General features: G+C 41.4%; 1 protein-coding gene across 9 annotated transcripts in view; it reads left to right on the plus strand.

The window, feature by feature from the left end:
- The window catches only part of SLC38A9 (solute carrier family 38 member 9), a 76,569-nt gene extending 66,231 nt beyond the window's left edge, over positions 1-10,338 (plus strand). For 8 of the 9 annotated variants that reach the window (XM_030566473.1, XM_030566470.1, XM_030566468.1 and 5 more), the window contains 2 exons: positions 5,181-5,270; positions 7,016-10,338. In XM_030566473.1, coding sequence (XP_030422333.1) covers positions 5,181-5,270; positions 7,016-7,181 — 256 coding nt within the window. In that variant the 3' untranslated portion in view covers positions 7,182-10,338. Of the gene's footprint in view, positions 1-5,180; positions 5,271-7,015 lie in introns of those variants that run through there. The other variant, XM_030566469.1, reaches the window with a different exon arrangement.
- The last annotated feature ends 6,203 nt before the right edge of the window (positions 10,339-16,541 follow it).

Genomic DNA, 16,541 nt, shown 5'->3' on the forward strand with positions numbered 1-16,541 from the left:
ATTGAGATGAGGAAAAAATAACCTGTTACAACAGGTAAGGCTCAGCAAACAGTTATATGTATTAACAAAAATATTATGAACAGGCAATAAGTGCTAGGCTTTTAGCCAGAAAGTTTTAAAGAACAGGATAAATCAGCTATCCCTCTGATTAATAAAACGGGAGATTTAATAACTGACATCACACAGATCTCTGAAATGTTTGCTAACTTTTTCCATACTTTGTACGCTTCAGAACAGCCAAATTCTGAAACTCATAATAGATATTTGAGAAATGTGAAACACCTCAGCTCTGAGGATAATGTGGCAGCTCTTGATAGGCAAATTGCTGCACAGGAAGTTGAAGATGTATTTAAGAACTTAAAATCCACTAAAGCTCCAAGTCCCAAGGGGTTTTCTGGGAAACATTACAGAGCTCTAAAGCAAGTGGTAACCCAGTTAAAATAGGGCTATTTAATGGTATATTGCAAGGGAATGAGATTCCAGATTCGTGGAAAGAGGGCAGAAATTGTGGTAATTCCTAAAGAAGGAAAAGATCTTTCCAATTGTGCATCATACTGACCTATTTCTTTAACGTGGATGCTAACATTTTATGTCAAGGTGCTAGCAAACAGATTGTGTCATTTTGCCCAATTGTATTCACCCAGACCACTCTGAATTCATTGCTGGCAGGCACCTATCTGATGTATCAGAACTCTGAATTTGATTCGTAATGTTAATTCTTATAATTCTTTCTGTATGCTGCTTTCACTCAACACTGAGAATGATTTTGACAGGCTGGAATTGGGAGTACCTCAGCTAGATTTTTAGTAAGGTTTGATTTTGAAAATCAGTTTTATAAGGGCATATCAGCCCTGTATATTCATCCTCGAGCATCTTCTTCGGTTAATGTTCATCAATCACCTCCTTTTCCTTTTATCCAGGGGTACAAGTGCAGGCTTGCCAGTTTGATGGCAAATGGCTCCATAGCCAAAGCAAAACAATGTGAGAAATAGCCGCTTGATAAACATCTCATTTACAACACAAAGTAGCTTTGTATGTTGACAATGTCCTATTATATTTGCAGGATCCAGAAACCTCGTTAAAAATGATAGAACAATTGACTTTAGAATTTGGGCAGGTATTGGGCTTCAAAATAAACAACGATAAAACTGAAATTCTGGGAATTAATGTTCTTGAAAGGATCAAAATCAACTGCTGTCGGTTAGATAAATTTAAATGGGTAAGGGAATCTTTACAATATTTTAGAATAAATATTGTGGAGAAACAAATCTTTTAAAAGGAAATTAGCCTCCAATGTAGAATAAATAACAAAACAACAGAGAATTTCTTGGCTAGATAGAGTAGCCTCGTAAAGATGAATTGTCCTCACAAAGTTGTTACTGTGGGTGCCATTTATTAGCAAACTTTTTGTTCCCAGCAAAACGTTGCTAATAACAGGGAGTTGCCGATAAACAAAAGGCTGGTTTGCAGCGCAGTAGCCAGGGAAGTAACTGCTGGGCCACACCAAGCCCAGGCTATGGTGCTAGGGCAGGGCACAGCCTGGAGAATGCAAGGAGAGGTACCATGCAGGCCCACCGCATCCCCACTCTCTCTGAAGAGCCCTGGCATCCAGGTTGCAGCCTCCCTCTCTTCTACTGCCTTCTCACAGCCTCCTGTCCCAGCAGGGACTCCCCGGCTGGGCAAGGTTGCGGGCCCTTTACCTCCTGTGCAGGCAGTGGGACCTCAGCTGCTGGCAGGTTTGCAAGGTTGCAGCCAGGAAGGGAAGTGCTGAGCCCAGAGCCCTGGTACCAGGGCAGGACACAGCCCGAGAGCACAGGGAGAGGTATCGGGAAGCCCTATGTGCTTCCTTCCCTGGCTGCAGTCCCGCAAACCTGCCTGTGGTAGTGCCTTTCTTCCCAAGACAGTTGTTAATAAGTGGTATGCATATTGCCGCTATCCAAATCCCATTAACATTGAATTCAGTGTTGCTATTAAGCAAAAGTTGTTAATTTTGGGAGCACTGTTAACTGGCAGCCTTTGTTTTTGTTTGTTTCACTGCATCCCTATTTTATCCTGACATTAAAAACATGGCAGGATGCACTATTAAAACCATATGTAAACATAGAAGACAAAGGGGTGAGTTCTAAGTTCTGTCTAAGCCTACAAAGTAAGGTGGACTAACATTCCCTAATTTGGTTTATTATTATGTATTATAATTAAAACATCATCAGATGGGTTAACAATAGACCATCCAAACACTAGGTAAAACTTGAACAAGACTGGAGCCTAGATACAGCTATTCACAGTAATTGTGAGATTAAAAAGAAATTTTAGATCACCAAAAATAAAAAATCACCCATTCCTCCAGACCATCTTAGCAACTCTGGACCAATTTTTAAAATTCTTGTCACCTAGGCCCATTCCCTTAGCTACTTTCATTAAAAATCAGGAGTTTATCCTTAGGAAGTATGTGATGATTTGTTGTGGGTAAGAGCTGAGATTAGTGAATTGGGACAGCTCTTCCTAGGTTCTGTTCTGAAATCCTACCAATATATATATGATAATGTAAAGGTCCCGTATTTTCAATATTTACAAATCAAACACTTGATTGTGAAATCTGGATAGGAGGTGGCTCTAACTGGACCTTTAACAACATTTCAGGAATTAACCCAGGAACAAGCTGGAACAAAAGATTTAGTTTCTAAGATAGAATTTAGAATGAAAAAGACGTTAATAAAACAACTCAGATGAAAACGATGGAAGGGGGATTTGGACAAAGAAATTGATCTGGATAAGTGCATCCCTTTTATGGGAAAGAGAATATATATCTTCAATTTTGTGCAGCTCATAAAGAACATTTTTATAAATTACTGCATAGATAGCATTTGACTCTAATTAATAATATTCTCCATATTTTTGTTATTAGGGAGGTGCTCTGTTGGAGAGGCTGCAGGAAAAGGGGAACATAGTTGTACACGTGTTGGTTGTGTTCCAAGAATTAGATAGTTTGGGAAGGAAATTATTAAGAAGAGTCATCTTATGATATGATATCATCTTATGATAAAATCTTCCTAGAGATCCCCTGACTTGCTTGCTTAATGCTTCAGTAAAGGATCTCCATTTAAATAGAATGACACCTTTTTTTTATTTTTTATTTTTTATTGTTGGCAATAAGACTCTCTCTATATTGCACATTACTGGAAATACATGATCCCTCCTCCTGAGGAATTGTGGTAGTAAAATATGGACTGTCCTTGTAATGGAAAAGCTTTCACACCAAGTATGTACACAAGAGAAGTGCTAAAAAAAAGATGGGTATTTAGAAATTTGGTCACCCTTTCTAGTGTACTCAGAGAAGGAGAGCCTCCCAGCCAGCAAGCCAGTATCTTAACCAGGTTCTCTGAATACGAACTAGATGATGAATAAGTAATAGATGATGTAGTATGTTCATGTTTTAGTGTAACTTTGCCTTCATATAAAGTTTCAAATATTCAGTGTTTTTCTTAAAGCCGCATCTGGTATTTCTCCAATGGACAACTTAAATTTGATACCCACCCTTTCTTGTTGTACTATTAAAATGCTAGTTGTGTGATTAAGGGTATTCATTTTACTCTCCTTCTGAAATGTTCCTTTAAGAACAGTTCTTAGTGCTGTCCATCTTAGTTTATTCTTTTAGGTAGAAGTTATCCATTCTTCCCCATAGTTTTATAAGATCCCTTTATTAAATTAATAAAATTCATTAAACTTCCTACCTTGTAAATTAGCACTTAACATTTCAGTCCTTAAATTGGTCACTCATGCCAGTTCAAGTGTGTTATAGGTAGAAGCTCATCTATTTAGAGATTGACCTTTTCCATCAGAGAAATACCTTTGATGGGTAAGAAAAAATGATGACTGAAGTCATCATGAAATAAACCCAACAGAAGAGTAGGTAAACAAAAGCCATAAGTATTTGTGTCTTTTCTGTGTTTGGTATTTTTCATTCCCAGATGAACATCTGTGTGGCTAACATACCCCAACATTTTCTAAGTCAGATCTTTCCTGATATTTAGATGTAAAAAATTTTACAGGCCCTAAAGGCAGGTGACATTTAGGTATTTTCTGAGTTCAGAGTCCATGCACAGCCCTTTCACTAGTATCTAAACAACGTTAATGCTTTTTGTGCATTAGAAAGTTCATTCAGAAAGCAAAACCTGTTCAAGTTTACTCACTCAATACAAAACATAAGAGTAGAAAATACACAGTTTATCCAAAAAAAGCAGTCTAATGTAAATTGTAGGTCACGCATTACGTGAAGTTCAGAAATGTAAACATTGCCTTGTCCATCAATCAAAATGTGACAAGTAATGTATTAAGATTTGTTTTTATGTATTCTATATAATGCTTTCCATTATGTGATGCATCTTTCTCTAGTATCCATTAGTTAGGGTGACGAGCTGTTAAGGGGAAAATATTGGGACTGCCGCCAGGGGGGCGAGGCGGAAGGGGAAGAGCTGGGGTTTTTTTACACTCACCCGTCTGGGAATTCGGCGGAGAGCCTTACAGTCGCAGATGGTGTTCGGTGGTATTTTGGCAAGGGGTAATAAACCTTGCCGCCAAAGACAGAAGCACCCACCACTGAAATACTGCCGAAGACTGTCTGCAACTGAAGGACTCTCCACCGAATTGCCGCCAAAGACCAGGAAACAAAATATCGGGACAAATGGCATCCCGACTTGACTCTGGTTGGGACGCAGGACAAACTCCTCAAAATCGGGACAGTCGCGATTTTATCAGGAAGTCTGGTCACCCTACCATTAGTCCACTCGTATAGCTCTGTTCATTCTCTGGATCCAGGCACTTCTTTCATGTGGGAATTCAATTATACAGTCTTGTTTCTTTGTGTTTGGATGTTTCAGATGGATTTTCATATGCTAGAGTATTAAGTATGTTGTTTTAAGAAGAAATGCCAAATTATACATAATCTCTGCTGAAGAATTATTTGAGTCCAAACATTTGCGTCTGTTTAGAATCTGGTACTTGATATATACAGAATATTGCATGTTAACTGTGAAATTAATTAGCTCTGAGAGGATGAGTCATGCTAGTAGAAACACTCCTGCTGGATGTACATTTAAGTTGTAATACAATAAGTGAACGATGTTCTTATTTCATAGTGGTATTACACATATTAACTGTTTTTTCCTCTCCCCTCTCTCTAGTATTTTCCATGTGTTGGTTCTAAACATAGCAATTGTAGGACTTGGAGTGACAATGGCCATATTCTATCCAAATATAGGAGGTATCATAAGGTAGGTACACTTTGTACTCTGAACTAATCCTGAATATTAATAAAATTTACTTTTTGGTGTCGGACAATTTCTCAGAGATAAATCTGTTTTCTTTTTATTATTGTTTATAATCAATATACAAAAAATTAGAGTGATATCAGAGGTTGACATATGGAGCTCAGTTTAATCTTAGTTCTTGGAAAGGGACATTCAGAGGGTTAAGATGATTGCCAGACAGATGGGAATTGGGAATAAGTTTCCTTCAGATCTCATCCAGGATCACCATAATTGACCTGCTTATTCTGAATCAGATGCATCATTTTTCAGCATAAAGTCACTAAATTACTGTATGGCCCTATGTGTATGTTACCACCAATGGTTTCTGTGGAGGTGTGTGGTTGTTTTGTTTTAATCTTTAAAGACTGTCTCTTTTTTTTAAATCAGTTCTTAAATTGTGATTAAAAACAGCAAAAATGAATAAATAAAAAATCAGAGGCAAAAGGAAGGCCAAAATAAAAATCACACATCTGACTGATTTTTATTTAAACCTACTATTGCAATTAACTCCTGTGATTCCTGTAATTGAGAGAGATTGAGAAAATATGTTGTCAATTTTTTCCGGAGGGTTTACTTTCTGCATTTGGAAATGCTTTGGGAATAGTCAGTTTCCCCTGCTAGTCTGGGTTTTTACACAACAACCAGAAAAGGAAGGCATTAAAAAAACAGGAATATGCTATTATAAAACCACAGCAATTGGTATTGGGGCCACTATAGCTACTCTTCACTCATTTTCTGAAACTGGCGGACTCAGATTTTTTTTTTTTTAACACTCCTTTTGTCTATTTTTTTTATAATCTCTATTTAATTTTATTTTTCAGGAAAACTTCTATCCTCCGATAATAGAACTAGTCAGATTAGTCACTGAACATAAATTACATGGTGTATTCGGCATGTTTTTCTGTTTGCAAATTGATCCTGATTTTTGCTAATGTGTTCATTACTGATAGTTGCCAAACAGTTTTGGGCAAACAATTTTCAGCCTGTGGGTGGTTCATGAACTGTGTGGTTCACCTATTTGTTATTCTTTGGCATGCGATTGGTCACCTAAGTAATATGTTGTTGTTTCTGCTCCCTGATTGGACAACTGAAACTTGTTGAATAGGAAAAAATGCCTGTGAATAATGAATACTTGGTAGCACCAGGGGTTTGATAGCTGTCAAAGAGCCAGAGTGGCACTGGGAGAGGGTAGTGAGAGCGCTTTGGTAGCTAGCAGAGAGTCAGGCTGGGAGTCATCACTGGAAGGAGGAGTAGGAAAGGGTTTAAATAGTTATGGGTTGGTCTCACTTCATGTTCTTGCAGTACCAGAGAAATGCTTTTTAGAAGCTCATACACATTTTGTTTAAGCCCCTGGGATGTTACCAGATTCATATCTTCGATAATTACATGAAACAGTAACAGAAGATATTGTCTGGCCTTGTTCTGACATATATGTAAACAGATTCCTCAACCAAAAACAAAATACATCAATATCAAAGTTAGGAAGTCTGTCTCCAGAAGCATCTGGCACATGTGGCAGTAGGATTACTCTGGGGGGAAATGCTTTATCAAGTAACTAAATGCCATTGGAGGAGGAGGCAGATAACGAGGAACAGAAAATGATGATTTTTTTTTTGGCTGTGGCAGGAAATAATCATTATTCAACAAGACTGTTTTGGGAAAACCCCAAGGAACCAGAGTTAACAGAAAGCACTTTTATTTTTTTGCAGATATTCTGGAGCAACATGTGGTCTGGCCTTTGTATTTGTGTATCCATCCCTCATCTACATGATCTCCTTGCATCAGTCAGGGCAGCTGACGTGGTCAATGCTCATCGTTCATATCTTTATAATCATCCTAGGACTGGCTAATCTGACCGCACAGTTTTTGCTGTGAAAACACTTATGCTGGCTTTCACAAGTAGTATTTTGAGGTTTGACAACAGACTTTAGCAACTCTATCCTAAAAGCTGAGAACCTCCTGTCTGTCAATTTCTTCCTGAGAAAATCTGCTCCTTTGAAAGCAAAGGATAACTGTGTCTTAGTAACAGTTTTCAGGGGTTTGTAAGTAATCACATCTTTGGAAAGGCTACATCACAATAGATAAAGTGGGCCAAATTTGTAAATGGCCCAACTCCACTGACTTTGAAAGTACATCGGGGATGATTTTGGCCAAAATGTTTTTATTTTGTAGAGAAATATTTCCACGTGGATAAAACATGCCGCCCTTCTTCACTTTTAGTAGTTACTTTTTAGCTTTATGCTACCAAATTCTTTTCTTCCTGCCCTTATTAGCAAACAAACCCTCGCAATATTCTACAGTGACAGTTGCACTAATTTTCCTATGCTGTTTGGGACTGTTACTGGCAAAAGGGTTGTATTTGTAAAGCTAATTTATAGCCAATCAGATGACAGCATACTGTTAATATAATTTTGTGTAACCTTTTAAAATACATATGCAAGAAACCTCAGCTATGGAAACAGCATAAGAAATCAATACCACTTCTACCTGCAACCGGGATGCTGCCGGCACACTGTCTGGCCTTCGAGAATAGGTCAAGTAATGAGGGGTGTCCGAAGTTACAGAGCAAGTTGATGGTCCAACTGGCAGTTGGACCAGGATCCACCTCGTTCCAAGTCCTATAACTGTTACGATTAGAATAGAGATGTGTTGTGTATTTTCATGGGCAAGTGTACTTCATATATGTACGTTGGACACAAGTGTGCAGAGCATTCCTGTATGTCCCGTGTAGTTCTTGTGCCCCTGCAGGATTTCAGACTGAAAATTCCTTGCTGTAGGAAAACTGTGCTTTTCAAACATCCATTCTATACGTGTTGTGACAGTATAGTCACAGGGCTGTACAATACAGGCAAACGGACAAAAATAACAAATTAAGATTGTGTGAAAACTTAAAAATCATGTTTCAGTGTAGCTGCTTAATATTCGGTATTAAATGCACTATAATCTAATACACAAAATACACGTGCTGTATATTTTATGCAATATGGCGCAGTTTCAGAATCACAAGTGCAAAATTGCAAATGCATCATCTGTATATGCAATCACCATGCACAACTGTGCCCGCAGATGATCAGCTAGGTGGCTAACTGGTCACATGTACTTAGAATTACTCTGACTGAAGGTACAGTTGCACATGTGCAACTCTGAAAATCTGAGTCTATCAATGTGCAGTGAGTCATAACAAGGCACTACCTTATAGGGATGCCCTTAGGCTTTTATGAAAGTATGCACATAATTGGAAATGCACATATATAAACCACAAAGACTGAGGAGATCAAGTCCACCAAGGGTCCATTTCTGCTCCCATTGAAGCCCATGGCAAAACTCCCATTGTCTTCACTGGGAGGAAGTTCTGAATGGGTAATCCTCCGTTTTGGTGGGAGAAGAGTGTCTCTGTAAAGCAATTGCCCCATAGCCAGTATCTGTTAAATGCCACATAATGCAGGTGTAATGCTGGTTTCTGAGTGATGGAACAGTAACTTCTCTGAGAGAGCATCTAATGGAATCACAGTCTCACACCCGCAGCACACAGAAGTGTGAATGCACATATTCAGAGAGGGAATTGTTGGTGTGATGTTTCTATATCAGACAATCCTAGCGCTTCATCAGCCAGGTGATGGAATTAAACAAATGTCAGATTTCATTGCCTCTTGCCAAAATGAAAAATGAATTTAGAGGTGCTTTTGGTTAGAAGTATCAGAGGGTGGAAGATTGGAGAGGAAATTGGAGTCTGAGTTGGTGGAAGAGAACTTGGATACCGTAAAGTCTGTGGGTCAGGTTTGGGCCCATTGTGGAAACAGCCCAAAACAGACAATCAGTGCTATGCAAGTAGTAGTATTGTGCACTCTTGTTGTGAGGACAGAGTATGCGCCAGCCCCCCACATCTCCCTGCACAGATAATTCTTGTCAGATGAGCACATGCATATGCACACATCTGACCCAGAACACTTTTGTTGCAGGGTGGCTGGGGAATGTTTTTTCTTTGCAGGTTTTGGGGGAAGCATAATGCTCACTCTCTGCCCAGAGCTTTCCTGTCATATGCCTATGCACAGCTAGTAGCCAAATTTTGAGGCTGTAATAAAAAATTGACAGGGGTAAATTGAGTGGAATGGTGTTCTGAGAAACTGAATTCTAGAATAATTAAAGGGAGAAAACTTGAATGTTTCAATAGTTATGATGTGGGTGATTGAGAGAAACTGAGAACTGGGAAAAGAGAACTTAATTGGGGGTAAGAATTTTTGTTCTTTTATCTGAAAGTAGAATGGAAGGCATAGTCTAGAATAATTTTATTGTATTTCTCTAATAAATAACCTGAGATTTTAGAGGTGATCAAGGTCATATTAATGTCATGGCTGGAGGTCCTCAAGCTGTAGAGGGCCCAGGCCTTCCATAGTATTGCTTAATATGCAAGAAATATAAGAGAGTAGGTCAGGAGTAGTCACTGTGGAATGAAAGAACTGCTTCAAAGCAACTACTTTACTTTTCTTTTTACCTTGCACAACTCTTCGTGCCTTTCAAGCAGGACTGCTGTGTACATGTACCATATGTCCTATACCAGAGAGAAATGCTTGCCCATGCTTGTCATTCTCCTGTGTGCCCTTATCTTTGGTATTTCTTAGTTCTCTGCAGCATATTTTACGCACCCTTTTCTCATTGGCTCACAATGATCTTGATCCTGCAGTATTTTATGCAGTCAGCAAGGGTGTTTGCCTACAGGATTGTTTGCATGTTTACTGCAATATTGAGCCCAATCCATCATCTTAGAGCATTTGCACTACAGCATTACAGTGGTGCAGCAGCATTGGTGCAGCTGCACCGATGTAAGCTCAGTGGTGTATCCAGGGCCGGCTCCAGGCACCAGTGCAGGAAGCAGGTGCTTGGTGCGGCCAAAGGAGAGGAGCAGCACGTCCTCTTCGGCGGCAATTGGGCGGCGAGTCCCTCGCTTCCCCTCAGAGGGAGGGACCCGCTGCCAAAGAATGAAACAGCAGCAGTAGAGCTGCTGCCGAAGTCCCGCAGATTGCGATCGCTGTCTTTATTTATTTTTTTTTTCTTTCCTCCCCCTCCTGCTTGGGGCAGAAAAAACCCTGGAGCTGGCCCTGGGTGTAGCCTTAGCCTCGATATTTGAGGACTTCTCATCTAAAAGGACAGAGACTGATGTGGCAAGATGCCTCCTGCTAGGTATTGAGAGCCCTTTAACTATTGTTGAAGTTAACTGCAGTTGCAGATGCTCATTACCCTCTCAGACTTAGGTTACTAGTGGGGCATGTTCAAAGCAGGTGTATATGGGGACTTCAGTGTTAATGGTGTTGGAGCAGGTCTGAATTTGACCCAGTGGGTGAGATCTTGGCTCCATTGAAGTCAACAGCAAAACTCGCATTGACTTCAATATGGCCAAGATTTCACCCAGTGTGATTTACCTTTTTGAAGAATATTGGTGGTTTAAACGCTTCCAGTATAGACGGTTCTTTTTGCAATTATTAAAAAACCTATAAATTGGTTTGATTCTGTACAAGTTATGATAAGCAAGTTAAAGCAATTATTTCTAGCATATTGGGGGTACATTATCAGAAAAAGGGAACTAGCATAATGAAATATATTTAAAGGTGAACATACCACCTTGTTTTCTTGCTCTAGCTGTTCTTGGGGAAACCAAATGATTGCTTCAAGTATATACTTTCAAACATAGCTCCAGATTTTTAAATCTAGAGACCTCCCATTTAAAAGGAGATTGTCAGGTATATGCTGCAGCTGATTTTGCTGTTGTGTACAAAGAAAGATGGGAGTTGGGGTAGGCCTTATAAAAACTGATGACCCTGACATAGATACGGCCTCTTCACTTATCTGTTTTCCCAAGAATTAGCAAAATGCCTGTAATCTTTTGACTGAGACTTCTAGTAACTTGGCTCACAAGCAACACTGAAATGTTACCATTCAACAAAAAACTCCTGAAAGAGGAGTCCCTGGCAAGGCATCTATCTCTAGTCTATTTCTTGTTCTACCTAAATATTAAAGCCCAGTGGCCTAAGATGGGTTGTTAGTAATTGGTAACTGATTGTATAGTGCATTTAAAACCAAAAAGAGAAAAAGCCCAGCTTAGGTCAGTATTGCAAAGACTTCGATGTTCTATTTAAATCCCTTTGCTGAGGAGTTCAATTATTTGGGCCATAATGATATCAATAGGCATTATAAGTTGATTTTAGTACTAAATGAAAGTGGTTATTTTAAATATCTTCTCGCAGTGCCTCTATCTAAAATATAGACAATAAAAACCAAAGCCTAACTTTTAGAACATTCTAAAAGTTGGCTTTTCAGAAGTGCCTAAGTGACTTAGAAGCACAAGTTTCCTTGAAAGTCAATGGGGCTTGTGCTCCTAACTCACCTAGGTGCTTTTGAAAATCTCACTTGACACCCCCCCCCCTTTTTTTTTTTTGGCCACTGTTTAAATACAGCTTAAATTATGAGTATCATGTGCAAAGTTAGACAAAAAATTGATTGTTATACTTGTCTGTGTGCCAGGATGAAACTAATTCCCCCATACGTGCACACACTTAATACTAGTATTGACCCATTTTGGAATTTACTGTATGTAACCGTGGCCAGCTAAATTTGATACTTTACACTGTATAATCACATATTTTTAACGGAAGAGCGAGAAGAACATCCTGACCTAAACACTTTTGTGAAATGTAATTTATTGTCTTTTTATAGGAAAAAAATTAAATTTGACTGGGGAAAAAAACCACAAACCTGTATGTTTCTTAGCTTTGTTTTTTGTTTAAATATTTTTGGCAAAACAGGAGTGCTCTGGAAGGTAAGAGGCTGATAGGTCTGGCATAAGCCAAGCATTGAGTAACAGTGCAAGCTTTCCCACAGTTTTGCCAGGCTCTCTCTCTCCTGAACTGCAGAATTCCCAGCTCTTTGCAGTCTGGGAATTCAATACTTCATATTATGTGGTAGTTTTGTGATGCAAACTGAAATACCTATTGCACAAGCTTAAAGCCACTGTAATCAGTCTCTCTCATGATACAAGTCACATTGGAATCCAGGTCTCTGGCTGTGAAAGACATTAACCCAGACTTCCACTTTGGCCCAGCAACATCATTACCACTGCTGTGCTAGGAATACCTGGGGGCTGCCCAGTGCTTCAGAATGGGACGAGTGGAGAAAAGATGGATCAGGCTACCCCTCCCATCCACCACATGGCCCAGATATACAGGTCTCACAGGGGCCATAAAGTTCCTCACTTCCGAGAAAGAGAGAGACTTGCAGAGCTCCCATTCCAACTGTCTAGTTCCACCCATGAGACTCAGTACATAACTCCCGCAGCATTTCCCTCTGCCTTCAAGGGACCACATGGGAGATCCTCCCTCCCTGGAACCTGGGGACGGAGGGGGAGCACTGAGCAGCCCTTATCACCACTCTGCCTCCAGTGTCTGTCCCTGCTGCTTCACCCCTTCCCCCGGTTTGGAGTAACAGTCTTTGGGTGCTCTTAGGTAATGTAGTTAGTTTTGTAGCTCAAATGGTTGAAACGTGAACCTTCAGCTCTGCAGCACAGGGTTCTAACACTTGAGCTACAAGCCTAACTACGTTATCTGATAGCAGGGAAAGGCTGTTACTCCAAATAGGAAAAGGGGGTGACCCACTAGGGACAGATGCAACATCGACTCTTCCCCTATACTTAATATTTTGTAACCGTCCTTTGGGTTTATAAATGAAGCTCAGTTTCTGAGTCTGTTGAGGAATGGTGGTCCAGAATCATTTCATGGTGAAGCTGAGCCAGAACAAGTATGATTTAGCCAGTCCTCCACTTCTTATACTTCAGGTTTTGAATTAAATGGAACCCAGATTTCATCGTATCACAGTTGTTTTACAGATGATGTTTTGAAACACCAACTGATGTGAGGTTTTGTGTTAACTCATCCTGTGGTAGCTTTGCCCCTCTCTCTTTCTGTAATCTATAAATAGATTATACAGTCTGGATGAAAGCAGCACTGTCTGAAACATTTTTCAAGCTTTCTGTCCTGTGTTCACCAGCTTGGCTAACGCATATTTAAATGTGTCCAGCAGTCCCAAAGAATATTTTAAAACTGCTGCCCATGTGTGTGTTTTCATCTTTATTTGAATGTTGTTGTTCATGTTTGACATTTAGTCAAAATGTTAAGAGGAAACTGAGATTAATCAGTTCATTTCAAATCGGCATAGCAGTATCATTCAGCTACAATGTGTGGGGAGGAGAAATGTCTTCACATTACATTCCAGATACTAAATGCCACACAAAATAGAAACATTGTCCCTGCTGCCCAGCTGGTTTGGTCACAAAACAAACTAAGCCTAAATAATAAAATTAAAACAAGGGAATCAAAATATAGATCAAGTTTAAGGGATTAGCATTTATGACTTGTTAAGTTTTATATTTTTGATGAATTTTCAGCTGTTTGCATAGAGTAACAACAATAGCCCAGATTCTGGTCTGTGTCCCCCGTAGGCAGATTCTGGACTGAAAGTTGGTATAACTGGACACAGAAGCTCACCCCAGCATAGAAGGATACTCTGCTCTCAGAGCCAGGGGCCTAGACCAGCATAGGATTGAGGAAGTGGGAAGGACACCTTTACGCCAAGTTTCTCTGATCTCTCACATCCATAAGTTGCTCTGTGTTGTCCCCAGCAATAGAGGACATTCTGGGCCAATTGCTTTCATTTATATAACGCTTTTTTCTTTCTGAAAGCGCGCCAAGTTCTTTACAAACTATGGGCTGGATCTTAGAAACCCTTGACGTCAATGGGGGAACTTGCCTGAATAAGGATTTCAGGATCAGCTTTGCATTACAATCTTCAGTGGTTATTGATGTAACCCCTTTGGGGTTTAGAGACCATGGCCCCTTTAAATCTTTTTCCCAGGGAGGAGGAGAAGAGTAAGAAAAAGGAGGGAAACTCCAGGGAGTAGCACTGGAGTTCCAGGGAGAGAGAGGGGCAGGCGGCAGGCCTTGGAAAAGTGAAGCAAGGAGAACCTGCCAGAGGCCTGAGCAGGACAGGGCCAATCGGGGACAGCCCAAGACAGGAGCCAGGAGGAGCACTGTGCCAGGGAGGAATCGCCCAAGGAGGACAGGCCGGAGCTGGTCCCAGTATCACTGCTGCCCAGATCTGTATGGGGCTGTGATTACTGGGGCTTGTGACTCTGCACTGGGAATAAGGAGGGAGGTTGTAGCTAGTTGAGTGGGGAGGTGGTTGCTCTGTGTGGCTTTGCAGAGAGCAGCAGAAGAGGGCACTGGAGGGGTTTGCTGGGGAGAGTTCACTAGCGACTAAGACGACCAGGAGCACCCAAGACACCATTGGACTGGAACTTTTGCTCAGGCCTCCTCAACTCTGTGTGCAGACACATTGCTCAGTGTCTGCCCTTCCAGACTCTACTACCATGGGGCCTTGGCTTGGATGCAGCCCTGTTCTTCTACTCCTCCTATATTTCCCCTTGTTGTATTTCTCCTCTCATCCCTCTATAAATAAATATTTCCCTTGTTATATCCATTGTGCTTTTCCTGTGGGTGTGTGCGTTCACTCTGGGAGGTTTGGAACAGGTGCCCCTGGGGTGGAAGGGATTTCTCCTGCTGCATTCCTGCGTGTGCCTTCTCTTGGCCAAAGCTGCCTGCAGAGCAGACTCCATCTTAGCCACGGGGGCGCTAAAGTTACATTGAAATGCAGCTACATCTTGAACAGGGTGGTAGCCAAGCTGATAAACACCACATTGTAAGCTTCACAACTGTAAGCTGAAGGGGCACTTTTGGCCACAGACGTGGGAAAGTTGTGGGAGATTTACTCTTGTTATGGATGCTACCTGCTTCTTATAGATGAAACTAATGCTAATGACCAATGGATGTAACTTAGGCCATGTCTACATCTAAAATTTTGCAGCGCTGGTTGTTACAGCTGTATTAGTACAGCTGTATAGGGCCAGCGCTGCAGAGTGGCCACACTTACAGCAACCAGCGCTGCAAGTGGTGTTAGATGTGGCCACACTGCAGCGCTGTTGGGCGGCTTCAAGGGGGGTTCCGGGAACGCGAGAGCAAACCGGGAAAGGAGACCAGCTTCACCGCGGTTTGCTCTTGCATTCCCCGAACCACCCTGCAAACCGCAGGGAAGGAAACCTGCTTGCTCGGGGTTCCGGGAACGAGAGAGCAAACCGGGAAAGGAGACCAGCTTGATTACCAGAGGCTTCCTCCTTCCACGGAGGTCAAGAAAAGCGCTGGTAAGTGTCTACATTGGATTACCAGCGCTGGATCACCAGCGCTGGATCCTCTACACCCGAGACAAAACGGGAGTACGGCCAGCGCTGCAAACAGGGAGTTGCAGCGCTGGTGGTGCCCTGCAGATGTGTACACCTTCAAAGTTGCAGCGCTGTAACTCCCTCACCAGCGCTGCAACTTTCTGATGTAGACAAGCCCTTAGTTTGTTTATGATGCCACTTAACTGAAAGACTATGGACTATTTCAGGAAGTGAGTGATTACAGTGATCACTGCTAAACATAGAGGTGCTCTTGCTGTACATAACTTTCAGTAACTTTTAAATAGGGATAAAATGTTATAGACACAAGGGATTTACTGAGGCACATCCACCATCTCTGGTTCTTCAGGAGCGTTGACCTAGTCGTGAGCAGCGTCAGAAGTGCAGTTTCTCCCTCTGCTTCCCAGGCAGTGGTTGCTCTCCTTTTCCCTGACTCTGGGGAGCTATCCCCTGAGGTAGACCAAATCTGTATTAAAAAACTAGGAACGTAGCAAACCTAAACTATATTTAAGGACAAAGTTGCATCCGGACAAATATCATGCACCTAAAATGCATGTAAATAAGGCATTAAGGGAAAAGACTTGTACATTCCTTTTCACCTCCATATTGCTTACAACATTGTTGATAGCACAGTCCAATGCACCAGAAGGCTTTCATGTCCATCTCCAACGGATACCCATATGTAATACGTACATGAGCCTCTTCAAACTGGCACTCAAAATGCAAAACCTTAACAGTGACTCTCAGTGCAGGGCTGCCCGGGGGGGGGCAAGTGGGGCAATTTGCCCTGGGTCCCGTAGGGGCCCCCATGAGACTCTTTTGGGGCCCCTGGAGAGAGGGGGGGCCCAAAAACTCTCAAGGGGCTGGGGTCCCTGGAGCTTCTTCCACTCCGTTCTTCGGCGGCGGGGAGTCCTTCTGCTCCAGGACAGAAGGGCTCCCTGCCTCCGAATTACCGCCGA

The sequence above is a fragment of the Gopherus evgoodei genome, chromosome 6, assembly GCF_007399415.2.
Source record: "Gopherus evgoodei ecotype Sinaloan lineage chromosome 6, rGopEvg1_v1.p, whole genome shotgun sequence".
Classification (NCBI taxonomy): domain Eukaryota; kingdom Metazoa; phylum Chordata; order Testudines; family Testudinidae; genus Gopherus; species Gopherus evgoodei.